The sequence below is a fragment of the Nycticebus coucang genome, chromosome 10 (genome assembly GCF_027406575.1).
Source record: "Nycticebus coucang isolate mNycCou1 chromosome 10, mNycCou1.pri, whole genome shotgun sequence".
Lineage (NCBI taxonomy): Eukaryota > Metazoa > Chordata > Mammalia > Primates > Lorisidae > Nycticebus > Nycticebus coucang.
The window spans coordinates 114,230,207-114,255,182 of record NC_069789.1 but is presented as its reverse complement, the minus strand read 5'-3'; the positions used below and the strand labels follow the sequence as shown (position 1 = coordinate 114,255,182).

General features: G+C 47.7%; 2 protein-coding genes and 2 pseudogenes across 4 annotated transcripts; 1 reads left to right on the top strand and 3 right to left on the bottom strand.

Moving 5' to 3' along the window:
* Window positions 1-898: 898 nt before the first annotated feature.
* KLK5 (kallikrein related peptidase 5) lies at window positions 899-8,699 on the bottom strand. Its single transcript, XM_053607041.1, has 6 exons — window positions 8,616-8,699; window positions 8,271-8,354; window positions 6,065-6,317; window positions 4,920-5,176; window positions 4,710-4,843; window positions 899-1,662 (listed from the first exon to the last, which is right to left on the bottom strand). The coding sequence occupies exons 2-6, from the start codon at window positions 8,341-8,343 to the stop codon at window positions 1,507-1,509; spliced, it is 873 nt and encodes a 290-aa protein (XP_053463016.1). The 5' UTR covers window positions 8,344-8,354; window positions 8,616-8,699; the 3' UTR covers window positions 899-1,506.
* A 3,720-nt stretch (window positions 8,700-12,419) lies between these two features.
* LOC128596560 (protein SET-like) lies at window positions 12,420-15,168 on the bottom strand (annotated as a pseudogene). The gene is made up of 2 exons (XR_008383113.1): window positions 15,148-15,168; window positions 12,420-15,022 (listed from the first exon to the last, which is right to left on the bottom strand). The product of XR_008383113.1 is annotated as a protein SET-like (transcript).
* A 584-nt stretch (window positions 15,169-15,752) lies between these two features.
* On the bottom strand, window positions 15,753-23,599 carry KLK6 (kallikrein related peptidase 6). 2 transcript variants are annotated; one of them, XM_053607040.1, is made up of 7 exons: window positions 23,486-23,593; window positions 22,720-22,876; window positions 22,268-22,315; window positions 21,692-21,845; window positions 18,878-19,125; window positions 17,643-17,779; window positions 15,753-16,876 (listed from the first exon to the last, which is right to left on the bottom strand). In XM_053607040.1, the coding sequence occupies exons 3-7, from the start codon at window positions 22,305-22,307 to the stop codon at window positions 16,724-16,726; spliced, it is 732 nt and encodes a 243-aa protein (XP_053463015.1). In that variant the 5' UTR covers window positions 22,308-22,315; window positions 22,720-22,876; window positions 23,486-23,593; the 3' UTR covers window positions 15,753-16,723. The 2 variants fall into 2 exon arrangements, with proteins under 2 accessions (XP_053463015.1, XP_053463014.1); XM_053607039.1 differs by lacking the exon at window positions 22,720-22,876 and having other exon boundaries at window positions 23,486-23,599.
* LOC128597939 (uncharacterized) lies at window positions 17,200-17,235 on the top strand (annotated as a pseudogene).
* Window positions 23,600-24,976: the final 1,377 nt, after the last annotated feature.

The window sequence follows — 24,976 nt, the reverse complement described above, 5'->3', positions numbered from 1 at the left end:
TATTAAAGTTTTCTTCTCTCATATTATTGATTGTTTAACCAACAGCCACTTACCCCCTCTTCCTTGTTAGCGGACACCTTAGCTTATGATAGAGAAATGACAGAAACTCATTTTCTCTGCTTCTCTTGAAGCAAGATCATGGGGCATTGGGACCTTCTCCAATGAGTGGTCATTGAGATGTAAGAATGAGTCCTGGTGGGGAAAGACAGGGATTCTGGAAATAATTTTCATTCCTAATAAAGGGACCATTGGCAACAAACCTCCTCTCTTTTTTCATGGTGAGGATATGAAGCCTGGAGCCATTTTATAGCCATTTTACAGCCATGAGTCACAAGCCTAAGGGAGAAAGCTGACATGTTTTCCTCACCCTGTTAAAATATAAGCTGAAGGGAAACAGGGTTGTTTGTCTTGTCCTTTTTGTTAATTACACTATACCAAGTGTCTATAATATTTTGTGGCTCTCATAGGTGCTCACAGTTGAATAAATGGTTGAATGAACACAGAGGACAGTAGAGAAGAAAGATGGGTTGCTAATAACATCATTTAGAAATCTCACTGCCAGGTGTGGTGGCTCATGCCTATAATCCTAGCACTCTGGGAGGATGAGGCCAGTGGATTGCTAGAGTTCAGGAGTTCGAGACCAGCCTGAGCAAGAGTGAGACCCTGTCTCTACTAAAAACAGAAAAAATAGCTGGGCATCATAGTGGGTGCCTGTAGTCCCAGCTACTCGGGAGCCTGAGGCAGGAGGATCACTTGAGCGCAGGAGTTGGAGGTTGCAGTGAGTTGGGCTGAGATCATGGTTATTTGCCAGAAAAAAAAAAAAAAAGAAAAGAGATTACCAATCCTTCTTTTCTTTATTCATTCTCTACTCTTGTTTTATTCATATTACTTACATAATTATTCTAGTTCATATACATTTATCTCTTTATTGTCTATTTTCCACTACTGGAACATGAGCTTCAAGAAGCAGGGATGTTTTTGTCTGTTTTGTTGGATGCGTATCCCCAGCTCCGAGAATCACTCCTGGCACCAAATAGACATTAGATCAACATTTATGAAAAAGATGAGAAGTAGCTTGAGTGAGCCTCTGTTTCTTACAACCCAAAGGACCTAACAGAGTAAACCCAGTAACCCTGAGGGGAGAAGCAACTTTCTCACAGCTCCAGGTACAGGCAGGAGACACACACAGAGTCCACTTCTCTTCAGATGGTTTATTTCTGGGGCCTAATGTGAGTCACAGCTGCAGAGAGAGATGGACTCTGGACTTGAGAACAGAAGCTCTGGGGAGACCGAGATGCACCTCCTGCCCTTGTCATTCTGGGGAATTGTCCCCAGGATCCGACAGCAGAGGCAGGTAAGTCCCCTGATAGGAAGGGAACATGGGGCTAGGGGCGGGAGGGGTTAATATTCTCAACATCCTGGGGAAGAAATAGGGGTCTGGAGGGATTGCTGGGGCCCCTGCAAGTGGGGCAGGGTGGGTATCAGCATGCTGGGTCCTGGGATGACTCAGGAGTTGGCCTGGATGGTGTCATGGATCCACTTGTTGAACTGGCAAAGGTTGGTGTAGACACCTGGTCTGTTGGGCTGGGCACAGGGATAATCTCCCCAGGACACGAGGCCCTGGAGGGAATCATTGCAGACCACAGGCCCCCCGGAATCACCCTGTGGAGGAGAAAGGGAGGCACGAGGGAAGCAGAGATGTGGTGATGTGGAAAGGGTATGTGTGACCCTTCCTCTCAGTGGCCCATTCGTTGTCTCTACTCCCCGTCCTGACCTGTCTCCCTCATCGTGTGTCTCTCTGCCTCTCTCACTCTCCCCTCTAGACTTCATGTGCCTTATTTCTCCTACCGGGCTCTCCTTTCTCCCTTCCACGGTCTTTACCAATCCATCCTGAACTTATTCCTCCCTTTGCAGAAACACAGTCCTGGGCTCCTAGACAAGGGCTTTTCCACCTGGGTGCTGTCCCATGCTCTGTAGGGGTGCCACGCAGCACCCCTGGCCTCTACTCACAGTAACACCCCCGCTCCATCCAGTTGCGACATGCATTTTTGTCTCCAGGCATTACCGAATGCGAAGTAGCTTGAGTGAGTCAAGCAGAAGCACCCCCAGATGAGAACTGCTCCCTTGGACTAATTTGTGTTGTCTGCCCTTAATTCCCTAAAGCTCCCAGATGATCACCTCCCTATAATAATACTCACAGCTCTTTACTGTCATTTCTTTATATTTATGCAGATTATGAATAATCACACAGTGTCCTGGTATCAATTATAAGGAAGCCTAAGACTTGCCTTTTTCCCCATTGGCAGATATTGTTTTGAGGCAAATGAGCTTAGTTTCCTGGACCTTTAAATCCCAGTTTTCTTGGGATTGAACTTTCCTCATTATTTTTTGTTTAACATCCCTGCAGAGTTTTTTTTTTTTTTTTTTTGAGCAACTGTTGGTTAACTGCTCTGAGCCTTGGGTCTTTGTAAAATAAGGCTAATAATAATGATTAATGAGTTGATGAGTTGATGCCTGTTAACTACTTAAAACAATGTCTAGTGATTAGTTAACTGCAATTATTATAATACTATTAACACTAGTGTTGTTATAATTGTTATGTTTGGCTCGCAGCTTTGAATGGTCATGCCCAGACCACATGGTGGTATATAAAAGCACCTAAAATCTGGGAAAACAAGATACTAACCTTGGCTTCAGAAAGTCTAAATGGTTTAAAATGCTACGATTTAAATTAGACATGCTTTCATCTTCTGATAAAAATTCTCCTCCAGTCCCCACCCCTACATCTAGGTGCTTATAGTGTGAAGTAGGGACACAGATGACATTGGGAGACCTGGGAAGTTGTTGCAATTGTCAGGTTTGAGGAATTTGGAGGGAGCTTTTTACAGCCCTAAGCATGAGGCCCAAGTGCTAAGATCACAATTTACGGAACACCAAAACTCTGGATGAAAATTACCTGGTGCTATTGGAGAGCTGGTTAACCTACATCCCTCTAGAACTCTTTGGAGCTTGACTACAGGGGAGAGTCCTGGTTACTATAGCAGTTTAATTTCTGTCTTCCTTGAAAGACATAGTTTCCATGAGGACATAGACAAGCTTCGTGCTGACAATCAGGAAATGTTTCTTGAAAAATTGGCCCCTTCCTACTGTTTTCCCCTATATCCATTCCCCAGATACACTGGTTTCCTTCTGTCCTTTGAATCAGTGAGACCCTTCCCTGCCTCAGGGTCTTTGGACATGCTTTTTCTTTCCCCTTAAAGCCCAGGAGTCTTTCTCTTTTTCATCATTCAGACTCTGCACAAATGCCACCTCTGAGGAGTCTCTCTTGCTGTTTTGAATATTGCCCCCAATCATTTGCTATCATAAAATCATGTTTTATTTTTTTGGTTATTTCTTACCACTCTCTGAAATTACTCTATTTATGCAGCTTCTTGACCATAGACATTTTTGGTCTTTTTAAAAACCTTTTTATTCCTCTAGCTCTTCTAACAACTTTGTAACTTATCTGCTGTATTAAATATTCTCTTTTTAAAATACCTAGCATAGGTTTCTTTCAGCCTTTCTCAAGACATTTTACTAGCGTTTGTTGGAAGTTTTCATACTACAGATTTTGTTGGAAAAAGACACTAACCACCACATTCCTGAAAATTGCCAAGATGAATAGACAAGACGATCATGTCTACTTTGAAGAGTGCCCCCTTAGATGCAGTGTCTTTACGCAGTGCCCAACCTGCCCAACAATGCAAAACAACCTTGATCTCTCTCTCTAGACCTGTGCTGTCTAATACAGTAGCCACTGTGAAACATGGCTTGTCCAAATTGAGATGTGCTGCGAGGGTAAAATACATACTGGTTTTCAAAGACTTAACATGGAAAACAGAAAAGAATGCAAATGATCTCCTTCATGTTAGTTTTATATTCATTGCGTTTTGAAATAATTATATTTGGGGTATATTGGGTTAAGTAAACTGTATTATTAAAGTTAATTTCACCTGTTTCTCTTTTTCTTTTCTTTCTCTAGCACCCAGGCTAGAGTGCTATGGTGTCAGATTAGCTCACAGCAATCTCAAACTCCTGGACTTAAGTGGTCCTCCTGTTTCAGCCTCCTGAGTAGCTGGGACTTGCAGGTGCTGACTACCTGGTAATTTTTCTATTTTTAGTAGGGACAGGGTCTTGCTCTGCTCAGGCTGGTCTAGAACTCCCCAGCTCAAGGGATCCTCCTGTCTTGGCCTCCCAGAGTACTAGTATTACAGGTGTGAGCCACTGTGCCCAGCCTCTCTCTTTTACTTTTTAAAAATGTGGCTACTAGGAAATTTAAAATGACATATGTGAGACCAGCCTGAGCAAGCACAAGACCCCATCTCTACTAAAATAATAGAAAAATTAGCCAGGCATTGTGGCAGGTGCCTGTAGTCCCAGCTACTCAGGAGGCTGAGGCAAGAGGATCACTTGAACCCAAGAGTTTGAGGTTGCTGTGAGCTATGATGCCACAGCACTCTACCCAGGGCAACAGAGTGAGACTCTGTCTTAAAAGAAAAGAAAAGAAAAGAAAAGAAAAGAAAAGAAAAGAAAATGACATAAATAGCTCCCATCCTATTTTCATTGGATATCACTGTTTTAGAATATGAGCCCTGTGAGAACAAGAGTCCTAACTGTTTTAGTCGTCTCTAACACTTAGCAGAATTCGAGAAAACCAAGTTGATGCTCACCTGGCAGGAGTCTCGACCTGCCTGATCACCGGCACAGAACATGGTTTGATCTATGCGTCCTGGGTAGGCCTTCTCACACTTGTCCCGACTTAGCACAGTGATATTCAAACACTGGAGGACCTTGGGAAGGGTCACTGTCAAACAGGAACACAATAAGAGGTGGAGAAATGAGGGAGTGGCAGAGATGGGTGGTGTCACCTGGACACTCACCTGAGGGGCTGTTTGTGGTACCCCAGCCAGACACCAAGCAATTGGTCCCAGCAGGTACACAATGGGAGGAGATGTTGATGGGCTTGACATCCTGAGTGACACGGATTCTTTTGTTCAGTTTGATGAGCATGAGGTCATTGGAGTGAGCTGGGTAGGAGTATCCAGGATGGGGAACGGATTTGACCCCCCGAAACAACTGCTGTCCAGATTGATAAATGGGTGACAGGGTTGGGTGGCCAAGACGGACTCTGAAACCTCTGAGGAACATGGTGCAGATCAGCACCAACCCTGATTCCTACCTATCCCCATATCCAATGACAATCCCAACTCCACCTTTAGCCCAACCTCCACCCTTGACCCCAGCTCCAAGGCCAGCTTGGTCTCCAAGCCCACACCTACCCCACCCCAGTCACAGCTCCAAACCTATGCCCATCCTAGCCCCAAATGTAACCCCAAGCCTAATCCTTTTCCTAGTCATGCATGGATGTATGCATCCCTAACCCCAAATGCAACCCTCCCAGACCTACCCCAAAGTCTGATCCGGTCTTCAATTCTACAGCTATTCCCAACCCCTGTGCCACCTTTATATCCACCCCATCCCAGTCCTCACCCACCTTCGGTTCTAGAGCTAACCCTAATTCCATCTCCATCCCAAACCAATAACATGTGTATGCTCAACCCCAAACCCAACTTTAACCCCAGTTTAACCCTTTACTCACTCAGGAAGGATGGATGTTTGCATTCCTACCCCCACCTCCAAATCAGATACCTGCAACTTGGTTCTTAACTCTGATCCCAATCCTATCTCCAATGTCACATCTATTTCCAATCCTAGTCCTAGCCCTGGTCCCATCCCAATCCCATCTTCATTCCCATCTCACCCCAATTCTAAAATTGAAAACCTAATCCCATCTCCATTCTTAATCATTCAGTATATGGATGTTTCTAACCTTAAATCCAAGCCATCCCTAACACCCGTCCCCCGCCACAACCCTCTCCCCAGTGCAACCTCAACCTACCCCCTTCTCCTTTCTAACTCCCCCGGACTCCGCCTCTCCTGCTCCCTCATCCCCAGCCCACCGCCCCCGGACGCCCCCGACCCTCGCCTCCAGAGCCCACCCACCCCTCCGTCCCTGACCACTCACGTCTTCCTGCAGTGGGCGGCCGTGAGCAGCCACTGCGGATCCACCAGCACCGCCCCGCAGTAGAGCTGGTTGAGCCCCAGCAGCAGCGCGGCCTGCCACGGCTGGGAATGCCTGTCGCAGTCGGACCCATTTACGATACGGTTGCTGTTCTCCCGTGTGCCCTCCCCGGGCCAATCTCCAAGGTCCCGGTTCCTCTCAAAGGGTCCAGCAGCAGAGGGATTTTCACAGGAAACATCATTTGCAAGAACAGGCTCTGGGGGCAGAAAGTGGGCGGGCGAGCTCAGGGGCGGAGCTTGAACGTGGGGGGTGGGGCTTAGGCTCAGGTGGGACCTGCAGCAGGATGTCAGACCTTGTAAAGGAGCTTAGGATTCGGCCGCGGCCCGGACCACAGGGGCAGGGCAAAGACCACAGAGGGGAAGCCTGGAAAGTAAGAGTGGAACCGCCAAGTTGGAAAGAGGTTTAGACTCAGGGACAGAGCCTAATCCCTCAAGTGGGTTACTGGACTCTGATTGGACCTCAGGGATTCTGGGGATTGGCTAGAACTAAGTGAGTGGAACCAGAAGAGGGTAAAATTGGGTACAGAATTCGTGGACAAGCTCAGGGGCAAAGCCAGGGCTGTGTGGGTGAAACCTGGGAATTCTATGGACACCAGGACTCTAGAGAAGGAACTTGGTCTCAAGAAGTGGGCTCAGTCCTCAGTGAATAAAGGTCAGGGGTGGAGACCTCAGAACCCGAAATGGGAGAGCGGTTTTGGAATCTACTAGGGCAGGCCAAGGCCAGGGTTACCTGGGTCAGTCTATCCTATAAAGAGCCTTGACTTTGGAAAGGGGGCTGGTTTCTAGCTGTTGTCCACAGCACATGTGGTGGAGCCTGGTCCTAGAGGGCAGGGCACGGAGGCGGGGGTCGGTGTAAGAGCGGACTAGATAAGTCTGGCCTGGGGGCGTGGTTGAGGAAAGGGTGGAGTCAGAGTTCCCGGGCCAAGCTAGGGTTGGGAGGCACTACCAAAAAAAGTCTCAACTTGAGAAGCTGCGTGGAGGGGGAGAGCAGGGCTGGTTTGCTGAATTCTCGGACGCAAATGCACCTCCTGAATCCTCCTGCCAATACCCCCAGACACACACACAGACCTGCAAACAGACTCAGATACCCCATTCCGTCATCAGTCCCCCACGTCCCATGTCTATTCACTGGTTCATATTCTTGCCTTGGAGCTCTCTTCGTTCAAGAACAAGCTCCAAGGGACCGGTGCACAGCTGCGGTCACTGCCGAGCGCACGCGCAGTTCCGCAGACAGACCCGCTTTGTCTCCAGTTAACCGTGCGGTTTTTCGTGTCATACAGGTACAAACGTTTTTGGGGAAGCCTTGCAGGGCCTCACGACAGTGTCTCAACGACATGTACAGATACATGTAGACTATCACATGCTGTCCTGCACACAGGCATGGTGCCATGATGGCAAGGTGACGCTCAGTGGACGTTTGCACACCCATCCCCTGCATGGCACAGTGCAAGTCACCCAGCATCCAACTTGACACAGCCACTATCTCCTTGAGCAGCCACTCCTGCACACTCAATCCCTCCAGACAGGGATGGGGTCTCTGGACACACAGCTGCACTGTCACCTGTAGTAGCTTCTACACAGCCTCACACAAACACACACAGTCATACAGTCAGCCTTCCACAGGGCCACAGTCACATGGTCACAAATACAGGTGCCCATAATGTTGCAACCAGCCATATCACACAATCACAAACAGCTAACTGCAAGCACAGTCACATAGTTTCATGGTGATACAACTTTTGTCCTTCACAGTCCTGTGACACAGGGGGAGGAACCCCAGTTACCTGCAGCTATACCAAAATTCAAGTGGCCAGATGTGGCTAAACATAGAGTGAGCATTCCTGATGCCACATACATTCACCCACATGGTTTTATGGCCACCGGAAACCTTAAATGCATCATACAATTACACATACAGCTTCAGTCCCAAAGGGTCAATTCCATCTGCCACACAGTCGGCTGTTATCAGAAAAGGTACTTCCTCCCCACAACAAGCATGGTGGCCATAAGGCCGCCACATGCAATGGCACAACCAGAAATACAGGTCTCTCCTTCATCCTGCCCTGGGGCCACACTCACACTCACACAGCCCTCCAGGGGCCAGGCACTCAGACAGCCATCCACCGTCATCCCACAGTGGTTCTGGTTACCTGTGATCCCCAGAAGCAGGGCTATGAGCAGAGCACCCAGCATCCACGTCCAGGGAGGTCCTGCTGTCGCCATGGCCTCAGCACCTAGTTGAGGGTATCAGAGAGTGCGGAGACCTAGACAATTCCGGGAGCTCTTAACCCACTTCTTCGTCCCCTACCTCATTTCCAGGGGCAGAGAGGAGCCACAAGGACGCTGCCCCACCATGGGTTGGGCACCCAGGTACTTTGGAACTGGGGGAGATGACTCTTAACAGTCGAGGGTGGGAAAGAGAGAGAGAGATGGAGTGCCAGACCTCGGTTACCGCTCCCTCCCTGCCGCCGCGGAGCCTCCCTCTCCGGCCTCACCTGCCTCTTCCCCAGCCAGGGGGTGGGGGACCTGCTCTCAGCTCAGCCGCGGACTTCTCAGGCTTGCGCCTGCCTGCCACCGCCGCCTCCTCGGCTCTGGGCACCAGTCCTGAGTTATAACCACCCACTGGTCCCTGGGGCGCATTCCCGGGTGGTGAGGCGCCCAGTCCGGCCTTAGCAATCACTCCTCAGGCTCCCCTCACCTCCGCCCTAGAGCACCCCCCACACCCAGTCCCAAATGCCACTCTCCGCCCCCTCTGCACGGAGGATGAAGAGGGGTCTCAGAAGTCAGACCAGCTCCTCCCCTCCCTCCCCCAGTGCTGAGGGGGATCCGGTTCTCACCAGCTCTGGGTCTCCTGGGCGTGGGGATTTCTTTCTTTTTCTCTTGTCTTTTACTCATTCCACCGCAATTTGCACCCCTCTTTTTTTTTTTCTTTGCAGTTTTTGGCTGGGGCTGGGTTTGAACCTGCCACCTCCTGCATATGCGGCCAGCGCCCTACTCCTTTGAGCCACAGGCGCCGCCCTCTTTGCACCCCTCTTTACTCGGTCTTTCCATCTTTGTTTTTTCAAGTTTTTTTCAGTCTTCTATCCTCCCACCTCTCTGGTGCCTCCCACCCCAATCTTTCCCGGTATCTCTCATATCTGCACCCACTTCCTCTCACAGTGTTTTGCCCCATCTTAGGAGCCCTGTTTCTCTCTTTTTGGGTCCTAGGTGTGTCTCTTCACTCCTTCCTGTCTCTCTGTGTCTTCTTTTTCATCCGTGTCTCTGTGATTCTTTTTTTTTTTTGAGACAGAGCCTCAAGCTTTCATCCTCCGTAAAGTGCTGTGGTGTTACAGCTCACAGCAACTTCAAACTCTTGGGCTTAAGTGATTCTGTTGCCTCAGCCTCCCAAGTAGCTAAGACTACAGGCTCCCACCACAACGCCTGGCTATTTTTTGGTTGTATTTGTCATTGTTATTTGGCGGGCCTGGGCTGGACTCCAACCTGCCAGCTCTGGTGTATTTGGCTGGTGCCCTAGCTGCTTGAGCTATAGGTGCCGAGCCTGTGATTATTATTTTTTTTTTTTTGTAGAGACAGAGTCTCACTTTATGGCCCTCGGTAGAGTGCCTTGGACTCACACAGCTCACAGCAACCTCCAACTCGTGGGCTTAAGCGATTCTCTTGCCTCAGCCTCCCGAGTAGCTGGCTGTGATTATTTTTTAATGCCTCTGAAGGATGTATTTGTTAGATATATCTTAAAATTCTCTAGCTTTTTATTTTTCTTTATTTCACTTACACTTTTTAAAATACGTTTTTTGACTGAGGTACAATAGACTGTGCATTTTAAAATCTGACACACACACACATCAAACCATCACCATAATCAAGATCATAGACAAACCCATCACCCCCAAAAGGGTCTTTCTGCCCCTTTATGTGTATCTGAGATTCTCTATAAATCTCTTTATTTACACCTCTGTGTTTTTTTTCTCCTCTCTCTCTCCCACGCCTCTTTTTTCTCTGTGACTCTGATTCTTCTCTCTGCCTCTCTCCACCTTGCTGCACATTTTGGGTGGAGGGCAGGGGCTTAGGCCACTTTTCAGAGGAATCCCTCAGCACCTTCTCCATCCCCCCCTCCCCACACACCCCAGAGAAAAAGGCAGGGCTCCCATGTGGGGGCACCCTCTTCCCCCTGCAGGTGTTGTGGCCTGGCTGGTGTAGCTAGATGTGGGTGAGAGAGCTGGGCAGGACCACCTATTGTTGACGAAGAGGGCAAGAAGCCAGAATAGGGGCAGGCGGATCCTGACCTTTAGATAAATGGTTTGGGGTAGAGAGCCAGAAAGGTGGCTTCCCCCTGCCCAGTCCTGTGTCATCTGAGGCTGCCTCTTCTTTTCTCCTCTTTCTTTCTTTATTTTTATTTTTTTAGAGACCGAGTCTCACTTTATCACCCTCAGTAGAGTGCTGTGGTGTCACAGCTCACAGCTATCTTCAACCTCCAACTCCTGGGCTTAGGCAATTCTCTTGCCTCAGCCTCCATGCTCACCAGAATGCCAGGCTAGTTGTTGTTGTTTTTTTGAGACAGAGCCTCAAGCTTTTGCCCTGTGTTGAGTGCAGTGGCGTCACAGCTCACAGCAGCCTCCAACTCCTGGACTTAAGGGATTCTCTTGCCTCAGCCTCCCAAGTAGCTGGGACTACAGGCACCTGCCACAACGCCTGGCTGTTTCTTTTGGTTGTAGTTGTCATTGTTGTTTGGCAGGCCTGGGTTGGATTCGAACCTGCCAGCTCTGGTGTATGTAGCTGGCACCTTAGCTGCTTGAGCTACAGGCACCGAGCCTTCTTGTTGTTGTTGTTGTTATTGTTGTTGTTGTAGTTTGGCTGGGATGGAACTTGCTACCCTTGGTATATGGGGCCGGCGCCCTGCCCGCTGAGCCACAGGTGCTGCCCCTGTTCTCCTCTTCATTCCAGCTTTCTTTCTGTCTGCCTCCAACTTTCTGCATCTGTCTCTGACTATGTCTCCATGTCTCTGTCCCCACTAGAAGCTAATAGCTTAGCTAGTCCTCTGCAATGAGGCAGACTCCAATCTCTGTTTACAAAGTGACAAAGGCATGTGAAGATGCAGCCCTGATCCCAAGAATAGGAACTGAACTGTTTCTCTTGCATCTATCATCTAGCACGTGTTAAATGGGAGGTCTTAGAGCCCTTGAAGCTGGGTTTGGTACACAGGAAAAAAAAACAAAAACCAAACAACAAAAACGTATCCTAATGCTTTGATTATGGGAATTAACATTTCATGCATTCAAGAGATAAGACAAGCAACCTATTTCTTCTTTAGTCTCAAGTTTAGTTATAACCCTTATTATTCTAGATACGTCTTAACAGTGGCTCTTATGAGGTCCTTATAATAATGTTTGGTTCTATTTACTAAATTAATGAAATGCCTTCAAACATTTTAAACTACATTTCTAAAGCCAACACGTCTAATCTTTTTTTTTTTTTTTGAGACAGAGTCTCACTATGTCACCCTTGGTAGAATGCTGTGGTGTTATTGTTTATAGCAACCCCCCAACTCTTGGGCTTAAGCAATTCTCTTGCCTCAGCCTCCCAAGTAGCTGGGACTACAGGCACCTGCTACAACACCCAGCTACTTTTTTTTTGTTGTTGTTGTTGTTGTTGAAGTTGTCATTGTTGTTTAGCTGGCCCGGGTTGGGTTCGAACCCACCAGCCTCGATGCAATTGGCTGGCGCCATAATCACTGTGGTACGGGTGCCGAGCCAACACATCTAATCTTTTCTGGAAGCCTTCCAATTTTTAGACAAAATTGGAAGCCTTCCAATTTTTAGACAAAAAATTGCTTTAGAGCACTGAAGTAAGTTTGTACATCACACATATAAATATAGTCGACATTGCATTCTTTCAAATAATCTAGTATTTGATATAAATGTTGTATAGCTCCATTTAAAAATCACAAATAAATTGTTTCAAGCTGAAGTGACAAGGCTGTCCCTACAGTAGGTAAAATTCTCTTAGACATACAAGCATTTTTTTTTTAAGGAGGAGGTCTATTTTATTAGATTGAAATTTTAAAAATATAAACATAGTTGAATTAACACTTTATGGACATCACTTTTTTATTTTTATTTTTTTTTTATTGTTGGGGATTCATTGAGGGTACAATAAGCCAGGTTACACTGATTGCATTTGTTAGGTAAAGTCCCTCTTGCAATCATGTCTTGCCCCCAGAAGGTGTGGCACACACCAAGGCCCCACCCTTCTCCCTCCTTCCCTCTCTCTGCTTTTCCCTACCCGCCCATGACCTTAATTGTCATTAATTGTCCTCATATCAAAATTGAGTACATAGGATTCATGCTTCTCCATTCTTGTGATGCCTTACTAAGAATAATGTGGAAGTGACTTTTTTAAAAAAAATTTATTGTTGGGGATTCGTTGAGGGTACGAGAAACCAGGTTATACTGATTGCATTTGTTAGGTAAAGTCCCTCTTACAATCGTGTCAACATACAAGCATCTTAAATGCCAAATGTACAAAGATTCTGCTTTAAAAAAGTTCATAGGATTGGGCTTTTAAACATTTGTAGACATATCATAATTGGAATAGGACTTTCATAAAGAACAGTTAGGAATCCCTGGCATTTAAATTCTGGCTTGGCCACCCACCATCTGTGAGTCTTTGGGCACGCCATGGAGCCTCTCTGTGCCTCAGTTCTAGTATATGCAAAATGGGAACAATAATGGTATCTTACTTTACAGCCTTCTTAGGAAGATCAAGTGAGTTAATATCTGTAAAGCACTTAAAATAGTACCTGGAATGTGCTAATAAGTGTGTCAAAATTTATTACTATTAATTATTGTTATTGTTATTATAATTATTCTTATTATTCAGTTTCCTCTCAGTTCTGGTCTGGCCAGTCATTGATTGGGTTCCCTCTGGTGACCCTGGTGAATTTCATGGCCTTATTTATCATTGATAACTTGATATGATAAATAAGAGGTTGATCAAGGCGAACCCAGTCCATTCACATGACATCATATTTCCATCTACTCATTTTCTTTCATCGTGTCCTCTTGGTGAAATTCTACATTGCTTTGATTCTTTTTTTTTTACACATCTAGTTTTATTGTAACAAAGCAACTTGTACACTTTTAACATTTAAAACTGAGCATCATCTTTCCTTTCCAGTGAAACAAAAAGAAAATTTAAAAATAAACAGGAACAAAATTACAATAGAGAATGTCAATTCCAAATAAGATCCTACAGGTTCTGCTGATTCTCCCATTTGAGTGGTAGGGCTCAAGTCATCATTAGGAGAGAATTTATTTTGAAAGTGTCATCTTAAACTGCAAGGATGTCCGTTAAACATCACAATTAAACATGCCAAAGGAGAAGCCATGTTGTCAAAATGCCCACTTAACCCACCCAAACATCTCAAACCCACCCTTTGCTGACCTTCTATACCCCATTTTTTAAAGTTTTTTTTTCTTTTTTTAAACAAGAGAAAGTAGACAGATACATGTTGGTAAATGCTAACTGTCCATATTCACATAGAGACACAGTGTACTCTCTGAGCCCAATATACAGAGAAAGGAGGAAAAAAGCTAGAATTCTATGCATTACTACACAGGGGCCCAGCACCCTCCAGCTTCCAGCAGAGCGAAGGGAGCAGGTTCTTCTTTTTTCCCACAGAGCTCGGTGTTGCTTCCATACAGTTTTTGTTGAGACAGGAAGGGATAAAAATGAATTTGGAACAGAAACGAGTAGAGATTCTTTTCCCATTGTATTCTGCTCAAGGTATTTCCCCCCAAAATAAGTTGAGAATCATGGTGTAGAGAAAAGAGACCTCAAGAACAGGGCGACTGAGCACAAGAGGAAAAAAAAAAAAAAGACTGCAACTTGCTCCCAGGGACTGGAGAAAAATTTTAAAAAAGGTTGGAATCTATCAGTGTTCTGTTAGTCGTCTTCTCCTTCATCCTCCTCTCCTTCCTCCCCTTCATCATCATCTTCGTCTTCTTCACCTTCATCCTCATCCCCTTCTTCATCAATATCTTCCAAACCTTCATCATCATCATCATCATCCTCATCTTCTCCTCCTCCTCCTTCTTCATCTTCCATATCAGGAACCAAGTAGTACTGTAATGGATTTGGCCAAATATCATCTTTGATGACCTCTCCTAATTCATCTGCACCTGCATCAGAATGGTCAGTAACCAGGTACAGAAGCTCTCTGGTTCCTCACGCTGCCTCTTCCTGCTGGCTTTATTCTGTGTCTGACTGGAACGTTTCGTCAAATCCTTTCCAGATTTCCATTTGATTTCAGTGGACTTTGAAGATGGATCACCACTCTCATTCAGATGAAATTCTTTGGAGAGAACTTTATTTTCAAAGTAAGGGTTTTCATCAAAATAAAAATCTATTCTGTAACCTGATTTAATACCTTCAAATTCCGTCACTTCAACTCTGGTCAAATAATGCAGCGCCTCTTCATCCTCCTCCCCAAGCAGCGCGGACACCTGTGGATGGTTGACAAATGTTGTTACCCCAAAATTTGGGATTTTACCGATCCATTCTGACCTCTTCTGAAAAAATGGTTGGCGGAGTTTGTTATATTTCTGTTCTACTTTCAAAATCTCCTCACTGGCTTGTTCATTAAGTCTGTCTATTTCATTTTGTACTTCATCGATATGTTCAATTGCTTCCTGCTGTTTTTTTCTGAGGTCTCGTCGGCCCCGTCGTGGTTGGAGTTGAGCTTCTTTTTACTGACTTTGGCCGCCGGCGCCGAGTTGGTGCTGCTCCGCGGTTGGCGGGGATCCGGGAGGGGGAGAGAAGGGAAGGCGAAGGGGGCGGGCAGGCGGCTTCCCCTCACGCCACACGCGCCGGCGCTCGCTAGGTCCGGCCGCCTCCTGCTTTGATTCTTAAGACAAAGATCTTAAGATCTTTCTAATGCCCAGATCTAACAAGGCCCTTCTCTATCTCACTGAGGATCAAGTCCAAGTTCCTGTTTCCAGCACTCAATGGCATCATTTTCCACTGACCTACATTTGCAGTCAAGTCACTCATTTCTCCTGCCTCAAACCATAGCCTCCACCGTCCGGGACAATTTGCCGGTGTCCTCATACCTCCAGGCATTTCTACATGTTGTGCCCTTTCTGAGAATGCCATCCACCTGAACTTCAGCTTGTGCTGAACTCAGGTATCCCTTCTCCAGCCCTCCCAACCCTCCCCCCAGTTCAACCCTGCACTATAACATTCACCTTTTCTCCAGCCCCAGCTTCCAGTCTCTTCCCTCTGGTATATTCTGCTACTCCTGCTCACAACCACTCCATGGCTCCCCATTGCCCTCAGGACAAAGTCCTAGCTTAGACTCTCAAGTTGGCATCTGATGACTGTCAGGATCTGTCCCCTGCCATTCTCTCCATCATCCTTACACACACACAGTGGCCTCCCTACTCTCTGACCTCCCTGCTTTTGCTCCTCCAAAGGGAGTTTAGGAGAGAGCCACCCTGAGGGCTAGCACAAGGTGGAGCCCTCTTGCGTTTCTTCCTGGAGAGGAAGAGAAATCAGTCAAGTTGGGCTGTAGAAGAGAACTGAGAATATCTGAGTTTTGGGGAGATAGAAGTGAAATCAAAGCAAAAAAGGGCCACTCATAATAAAATTCACTCTTTATTGAGAACATGGTGAGCCAGGCGCCATTCCATGTATTTCACATATTTGAAACCTTGAGTCTTGCAACAACCGCTGCCTTATTGCGGGGAAAATTGTGCCCTGATCTTTAGCATAAGATTTGTAAAGAATCAGGAGAATAGCAAGTGAATTGTGTACATGCAGGTCAGAAAACTGGCCTTGAAGAGAGAATATACATTGAGGTGTGGCGATACCAGGCCTAATGCTTACGGAAAGCTTCTTTAGATTCCAGAGATCTCTTATGCTGGAGGCAGAGGTCTTGCTTAAGGTCTGAGATTTTGCAAAAACAAGTTGGGGACATTCCGTCTGACACTTTCTATGTTCCCCCTTTTTAGTATTGATGTCTGATAAGTAACTTTTAACTAAGTTTTCCTGCTTCATGATGATAAATACTGACCAAGGTTTGCTCAGGAGGGCTCCTCACTGAGTTCCTCTGTCCCCGACACAGACTTTGTGTTAAGCCTCTACATTCCTCATGCCCAAACCCTTTCACCTTATGAGGAATATAATATATTATCACTATCCTAATTTTATAGATGAGAAAACCTACACAGTGAAGGAAATCACTTCCTAAGGCTATATGGATAGTAAGTGGCAGAGCTGGGATTCCAGACTTGCAGACTTTCATCTAGATGAAGAAACCAAACCCATCGAATAATCAGGGAGGGGAGATGCTTGGAAGGGATTTTCCTGTATTCTCTTAGTGGTGAAGGAAAACCTTGGCCCAGTCTGCAGTAACCCCTCATTCACCTCATCATGTGAGGATAAAGCTGGGGTGAGATCTGGGAGTTTGTGCTCTATGTCACTGCCTTTAATATGCATCAGGGTCAGATCTGGGCAGGTGGGGACGGAAGGCAAAGTCTTGGTGGGGGGGTGTTCTGGAGCCAGCCAGAGGGGTCATAGGCCAAGAGTTGGATGTCACATGTCAGGGTCAGTTGGCCTGAATGGTTTTTCTGATCCAATTGTTGTATCTACAGACATTGGTGTAGACTCCTGGCTTCTCCTTTGAACCACAGGGGACATTACCCCATGATACAATGCCTCGGAGGCGGTCTCCACATACCAGTGGACCCCCGGAATCACCCTGTGGGAAAGGAGGATACAGTCAGATACAGAAACTTGGAGAGATAGAGAAGGGAAGGGAAGGGAAGGGAGAGAAGTCAGAGCCTCAGGGAGAGTTGTGCTTAGCATTATTCTGTTCAGGGACACCTTTCCAGCTCTTGTTCTGAGGACAGTCTTGCCTGCCTGCCCTTTCTTTGTTTCCAACTCTGTGTATAATTTCTATCTCTGTATCTTTCTTCCTCTTGACTGGTTTGGGCATTTCTCTCAATGCCTTAAAGTCATTTTGGTATAAAGAGGAGAGACTGGATGGATGATAGTGAGGGAAACTCAAGCTAACAGTATTTGAAGTGTTAAAGCTCTTTTAGAATTTGTCTAGCACCTTTTAGACTAAACACCCCCATGAAAAAAGTAGTATTTGAGAGTGAGGATGGAGCCCACTCTCTCTCCAGCTAGTGTCTATCTCCTCCAGAATATGATCAGGACTCAGGGGGCTGTGTCTGAGGAAGGACAGTCCTCACACTATTAGCCTCTTTACTGCATCTGATTCTTGATCTCTCCACCTCCACCTTTGTCTCTGCATTTCCTGTCTTCATATCTGTGTCTTCATATCTCTGCACGTCCTCTGTGTGCTGAGTGAGTCTCTCTCCCTTTTCCTGCCTCTGTCCCAGCCTGTTTTGGTTTGTTTCTATAAAGTTCTGGTTCGATTTATGTCTTTCTCTTCCTGTTTCTGGCTGTGTTTTTGCATTTCTGTCCTTGGCTGCATAACTGGCAAGTCCTGGTTACCTCACCTGGCAGGAATCCTTTCCATACTTCTCATCTCCGGCGCACAACATGTTTTGCGTGATCTGCCCGGGGTAGGCAAGCTCACACTCTTCACGGGGCACCAGGTGGATGTATGCACACTGAATGGTGTCAGGGAAGTCACCTGCCAGCAGAGAGATGGGCCAGGTTCACACCAGGCCCTATACTTCCCACATCCTGTAAGTCCTGGGTCCATATTGCTTCCTATTTCCCTTTGGTTTCCCTCTTCTGTTTGTCCCTCATTCTTAAAAACTCATTTCCATCATCCCTGCCTCATGATTGGTGGTTCGTTCCATCACTCTTCCCTTTTATTGGCCAGCCTTTCTCACGTATTGAGGTGTCTCCACAAGTCCTCATTTCCTATTGGTTTCTCCTTTCTCTTAGGTCCAGTTTCTACTTGTCTCTCTTACGCTGATCTCACCTTCAGTACTACCAGCTAACCTCTGGGACTTTCTTCCTCTTTTAGACCCTCCTCTGTTGTACCCTTCCTGCTCATTAGTCTGATCTTCATTGGATCCTTCTTGCCCATTGATAATTTTGATTGGTCATCCCTCGATCATAGGTCCTTTCCTAACTAACCCCACCCTCTTCTATTGGCTCTCTCTTCCTATTGGCCCTTCATCCAATGGTCCACCTCTCTCATTGGTGCTTTTCTACCTGGTCCCACCCTCCCTCATTGGTTTTCCTTCCTATTGGCTCTTCATCCAATGGTTCACCTTTCTAATTGGCCCTTCACTCACAGGCTCAACTGCAGTGATCCTTACTGATTTACAAGAGCCTTTTCTTCCTTTGACTGCTTGACCCTTTCCCACTTGTTTCCTTTCCCATTAACACTGCCCCACTTGCTCTCTCTGTCCAATCCTGCAGTTGGCTCCCCTGCTCTGTTGGTCTCTTGTCTTCCATTGGTTCTTCCTCCATATTCCTTCCTTGCTCCCCAACTGGCCTCCCTTCTGACTAATGTCTCTCTACTGACCTTCCCTCCTCACTGACCCTTTATCTCGTGTCCTCTCTTCTATACCATTCACCCATTTGTCTACTTTCTCTCATGGCTATTCATACACTGGCCCAACTCCCACATTTTCCCTCCCTCCCCATTGACCTCTCACCCAGTGATAGATACACCGGCCCCTGGTCCTCATCGTCAACCCATCCCACAGCCCATCGCCTGTTGTCCCACCTTCACCCTCTGGTCCACCCTTCCCTCCGTCCTCCCCCTACTGACCATCTGCTGTCTTGCCCCACCCCAGGATGTGGCAGCTGGTGTGGTTGGCAGAGCAGTCACTTTCCAGGAGAAGGGGCTGGATGTGTTCAGAGAGTTTGGCCCGATGTGCCAGGCGCAACAGCATGATGTCCTGATCATGGGTGGCGGCATCATAGCCAGGGTGGATCACAGCCCGGACCACAGAGCTCTGCTCCTGGGAACTCTCCCTTTGCTGAAGGTTGTGCTTTCCCAGGTAGACTTGAAGATTCCTGGGAAGTAGAAGGGCTGGATCTCACCTGGAGCCCCTCAGCTACAGCTGAGGCTTCAGAGAAGGCTGGGGACTCATGAATCCTACCGCCTGCACCTCCCACTAACTTCCCCAGCTCAGTAAAGGGCAAGTCCATCCTTCCAGAATAACCTTGGGGGCTTTTTTTTTTTTTTCCAGACAGAGTCTTCCCCTGCCCTCCTTAGTAAAGTGTTGTGGCATCATAGCTCACAGCAACCTCAAACTCTTGGGCTCAAGCAATTCTCTTGCCTCAGCCTCCTGAGTAATTGGGACTACAGGCCCCTGCCATAATGCCTAGCTATTTTTAGTGAGCTCAGGCAATCCACCCACCTAGGCCTCCCAGAGTGCTGGGATTACAGGTATGAGTCACCGCACCCATCTGGGGCTGTTCTTGATTTCTTTGTTATATGCCCACATCTACACTATCCAGAAATCCTTTTGGCTCTTCAAAGTCTATCTGGCCACTTTTCACCTCCCCTGCTACTACCATCTTGGCTTGAGCTGCCATAATCTCTCACATGGACTAGGTAAGAGACAGATTCCCTCCTCTGCCTACACTCCCTCCTCCCAAAGCAGCCAGAGATATTTTACCAACCTAAGTGAGTCCTGTGCCTTCTGTCCTCATAACCTTTCTATGACCCCCATCTCTCCATGGCCCATGAGGTCCTGCAGGCTCTGTCCCCATCGCCTCTTAGACATCACCTCCTGCCACTCCTCCTTTCCTTCTGTCCCAGCCACATTGGTTTCCTTGTCTTTCTTTGAACACAACAATGGTCTTCTCACCTCAGGGTCTTTGCACAGCTGTTCCCTCTGCCAGCCACTCTGTCTCTGAGTTATCTGCATAGTTCACTCCCTCACCTCCTTGAAATGTCACCTTCTTAGTGAAGCCTTCCCTAGCTGCCCAATTAAAGTGCAAATACCCACTCCAATAGGCAACTCTGAGCTCCTTCCTCTGCTTTCCTTTCCACCAGAGAATGTATCATCATTATTTGAAGTGATATATATAGTAGAACCTCCATGATTGACCACCTCCTTAAGTTGGCCTAATTTTCATAAACTGAACATGCACCATGTGTATGTATCAGTACAGTAGGCCTAGTTCCTTATGGTGACCACCTCTGTATGTTGACCAGTTTGTTACAGTTCCTTGGGTGGTCAACTTACAGAGGTTCTACTGTATTTATTAGTAATTATTTACTCATTTTATTGTTTGTCCTTGGATAGCATTGCTATCCACTAAAACCCTCTGCCATCGAGGAGTAATCCCAGGATTTCCTGAGCCTATTGGAGGCCCTCCTGGGGGTCCTTGAGTTCATAACCCTGCATGACAAGACCCATTCCTCTACAGTAAGGTGTGATACCTATTGGTTTCCAAATCCTTGAGCTGTCACTTGCTATTTCTCTCAGTCTCAGTTTCCTCATCTGCAAAATGGTGCCAAGAGTCCCTTGTTTTGAGGATTCCAGAAAAGGTGTATAAACTGTTTCACTTTGCACCTGGCCTGAAGTTAGCACAAAACACAATGGCAACTGTTGTTAATCTAACTGGTGATTATTTGTGCCCCAGAGGTTAGTCCTGGACCCTTCACACTCTCTTTCTGTCTTCTTTGGGAATGATCTCACGCAGTCCCGTGGCTTTAAATACTACTTGTTTCTTGATGGAGCCGTCCCTTTCACCTCCAGCTCTGACTGCTCCTCTGTATCCTCTGTGTTCACTGAGTCTCTCTCCCTTTTCCTGCCTCTCTCCCAGCCTGTTTTGGTTTGTTTCTATAAAGTTCTGGTTGGATCTATGTCTTTCTCTTCCTGTTTCTGGCTGTGTTTTTGCTTTTCTGTCCTCAGCTGCATAACTGGCAGGTCCTGGTTACCTCGCCTGGCAGGAATCCTTTCCTTACTTCTCATATCCAGTGATCACCATGTTTTGGGTAATCTGGCACCCCTGCTTGAACATTTCCCAGGTGTCTCAAGCTCACTGTGGCTAAAAGGAAATGTCAAATGCTCCCCTGCCCATACTCAACTGTTTCTCTTTCCCTCTCCCTTGACTCAGAGAAAGACATGACAAAACAATCAGTTGTTCAGGACAAACACCTGGAGGTCACCTCTGCTTTTCTTCTCTTTCCCTCCTGCTCTGTGCCAAGTCCAGCTGACTCAGTTTCAAAATACCGCCTAAGGTATTCATCATCCCTCCATCCCCACTGCCACCACTGTAGTCCAAACTACCCTATTAAAGGACAGCAGCAACAGCCCCCATGCCCTGGACATTGTAAATCAGATGGTGCAGCCTCCTGATCAAAGCCAGTGGGTAGTGTCCTACTGTGCTTAGAATTAAATCCAAACACTCCTATCACACCCCCAGCACATTGAATGATCCTATTTTCCCATTAGAATGTAAATCAGTGAATATAGAAATTTTGCTTTTTTTTTTTTTTTTCACTGCTATATCCTTAGGGCCTGGCACATATTTAGTACTCATTAAATACTGGCCAACTGAACCTGGTTATCAGATAGCCTCGGGAGTCTAATTGCATTCATTCTCATTCATGATGTGAACTTACGGTTTTTTGCAGTGGGCGGCTGTGAGGACCCACAGTGGGTGGATAAGGACCCCGCCGCACAGCAAGTGGCCCGAGGTGTAGAGGGCAGCTTGGTAGGGGTGAGCATTATCACAGGGTCCCCCATGCACCACCTTATCCTGCTCCTCTGACCAGGCTGAGGGAGAGAGGCTCTGGGTCAGAGAGGAGTTCTGGAGACACCAGGTACATCCCACAAGGCTCCATTCTCATCCCCAAACTTACCCTGTTCCCATCACAAACTCAATCCAATCTCTTCCCCCAAGTTTCAAACCTACCTCTGCCCTTTTCTTTACCTTGATCCTCACCCCCAAAGCCAAACCCTTCCCTAAACTCCTATCTTCAAGCCTGCCTCCTCCACCTTCTCCCCCACCTTAGCCTAATCCCCAGCCTCTTCATTCTTTCAGAGCCACCCATCCCCTACCCATGTGTAGCCCCATTCCTAATTCCAGTGTCTTCCTCAGCAAACAGCCCAAGGCCAGCTGCAAACCTCACCCATCTGAACTGCAAACCTCCCCCATCTGAACTGCAAACTTCCTCCATCTGAATGCCGTCTCCCACCTGTAGCAACCAGAGCCAGTACCACAATCAGCCTTTTCATGATGGCTCCTGAAAGGGGAAACCACAGCCCTGGTCAGTCAATGCCTGGGACCAAAAGGACCCTGCTCCTACTCTACCTCTCCCTTCCCCCTGCCCACGGATGCTCCCTGACCTTGACTTTTGCCCTTCCCATCTAGCCTCTTGATTTCTTGTTTCCCCACCTCCTGTCTTTGATCAGAGGGTCCTGAGAAGGCTGGTGCCAGAGAGAATCAGGAACTATGTATATTGGCCTGGTGACGCACAGAGAGATTCTGATTAAATCTTTCTATTTGCCTTCCTAGTATCAACAGAAGTTAGCCTGGGATGGGGGTGCATGCTGCTCTTCTCTTTCTGGGGATTTTCCCTCTGCACTGTGGCTCTGCATCTGCCTTGGCACCCCTCCACCCATAGGTTTTGGGATGCCCAGATCTTACCTGCTGAAGGCTACTGCCTATGTGGGGTTGGGGAAGGACAGCTTGAGACAGGGAGGCAGAGTCAGAAAGGCAGGAGCTATGAAGGCAGGAGACTACAGGAGCAGCCTCAGAGCAGCCAGGAGAGGACACAGGACAGCAGGGCCTTGGGCTGCGGGGACTGCCAGACAGATACGAGGCTCCCTGTGCTCCCTGCGCTCCCTGCAGCTTCTGCCCTTAGATGTTCCTGGAACTTCCTTTTAACCCCTGTCTCCACCGGTCCCTGAGCCAGGAGGCTGGCCCCACCCCTTTGCCCTTACTCAGGCTTCCCACACACATTCCTTCTGCCCCCACCACTCAGATGACCCCTGACCAGGCTTCTAGGGAGGGGAGCACAGGTCCCTGAGTGCACTAGGGGCCTGGACTCCTGGTCTGAGGGAAGAGGGGCTGAGGGCTTGGACCCTTGGGTCTGAGGGAAGAGGACGTGGAAGCATGGACTCCAGGGTCTGAGAGAGGACAGGCTGGTGGCCTGGACCCTGGGTCTGAGGGAGGAGGGGCTAGGGCCTGGCTCGCTTGTTTTCCTCTGTCCTTAGCCTTCTTGGTATTTGAGAAAGTGTCTCAGGCCTGAATCGCCAGGCTCTGGGACCAGCTAGTGGTGCCCTAGCCCCCATGCAACCTCCCACTTCTCTCTGGGAGGGTTCAGGGACCTGCAGGCTTTCACTCCTGGCTCTGGAGCAGTTGGGGACTGGGAACCGGCCTGCTCAGGTTCAGTGGGGTTGGGGTGACTCACGCATCTGCCCATGTGTCCTTCTGTGTGTGTTGACTGACGACCTCTGTGTCCCCACGAGAGAGCAAGCCAGTCAGCTAGGGAGAGTGTGTGTCACCAAACTGGCCCACACCCCTGCCCCAGGCTGGGGAGCAGGTCCAGGCGCTGTGGGGAAAGGAGCTTGGAACAATTTGGGCTTTGTCCGCCCCCAGTGCCCCGTGCCAGGCTCCCAGCAGCTCTGTTTCTCAACCTCTTCCAGGCAGCCGAGCAGCTGCATCAATAGCTTCCTTTTGTCCCTGTTGTCAGCCCTGTTGCGGCCCTTTGACAGCCCACCTGGCCCTGCCTGGATAGTTCAGAACTCTTGACTGTCCTGGTCTCTCTCCTCACCTCTGCCCACTCCGGAGGTCTCTGCTCCATCTGCTTGGGGGTGGGGGGTGGGGAGGCCTGTGTCTCTGTGTCTGCCTCTCCCCCTTTCTTTCCCCTTGATCCTCTGACTCCCTCTGTCATGTCTCCCTGGGTCTCCCCCTGGGTCCCCTGGACTCCCTGGGTGTATAAGTGCACACAGAAGAGAGGCAGGTTCTAGGAGCTTCCTGGAGCCAGGAGAAGCTCCCAGGGTGTGGAAGTTGAGAGCTTATTCATGAGATCAGGACACACAGGGAGAAGGAGACTTGAGATAAGTAGCAACCCTGAGAGGGACACAGGTTGTGATGAGACCGGGTTCTGGGAAGCCGCAGAGGAATGAGGCAGATCTGGGAGGTCCCTTTGAACTCCGGCCTGGAAAGCCACACCAGGTGTGGCCCATGTAGGAAACCGCGGGCGGTGGTTGGTGTGGGCAGGAGGGTGTTAGTGTGTGTGTGGCCAGGGGAGGAACAGCAGCAGGGGAGCTGGGATCCCAGGGCATGGGCCATGGGTGTGAGAAGGAAGATGGAGGCTTAGGGGAGAGTCCACCTCTGGGCCTTCTTGGGCCTAGCGTGATGGGTGACATTTCTCTTTTACTTGCATCAAATCTAATTGTTACCCTAGATTGCTCATTCCTGTCACCCCTGGAATGAGGACCAATTTGGTGTTTGGGGCAACTCCAGCCTTTCACATTCTGTCCCCCACCGACCTCAGCATACAACACTCATGTGAGTTTACATTTTCTAATAACCATGATTTTTTTTAAAAAGCAAAAATATTTTAAGTATTCTTACCACCAAAAAATGAGTATGTGAGGCAATGTATGTGTAAAATAGCTTGGTTTGCTGTTCCACCATGTATACATACATATATCAAACATCCTGGTGTACTTCAGAAATATATGCAATTTTTACTTGTCAATTAAAAAATAAATCTAAAAACAAACGAAAGAAACAAGAGGGGTTAATTCTAATATTCTGTTTAACTCAAATCTATCTAAAGTACTGTAATATGAAATCAACATAAGAAAATTCATAGAGAGATCATTTGCCTTCTGATATCTTGGCATACTAAGTGTTTGAAATTCCCATGTGTCATCCATACTTACAAGGCATC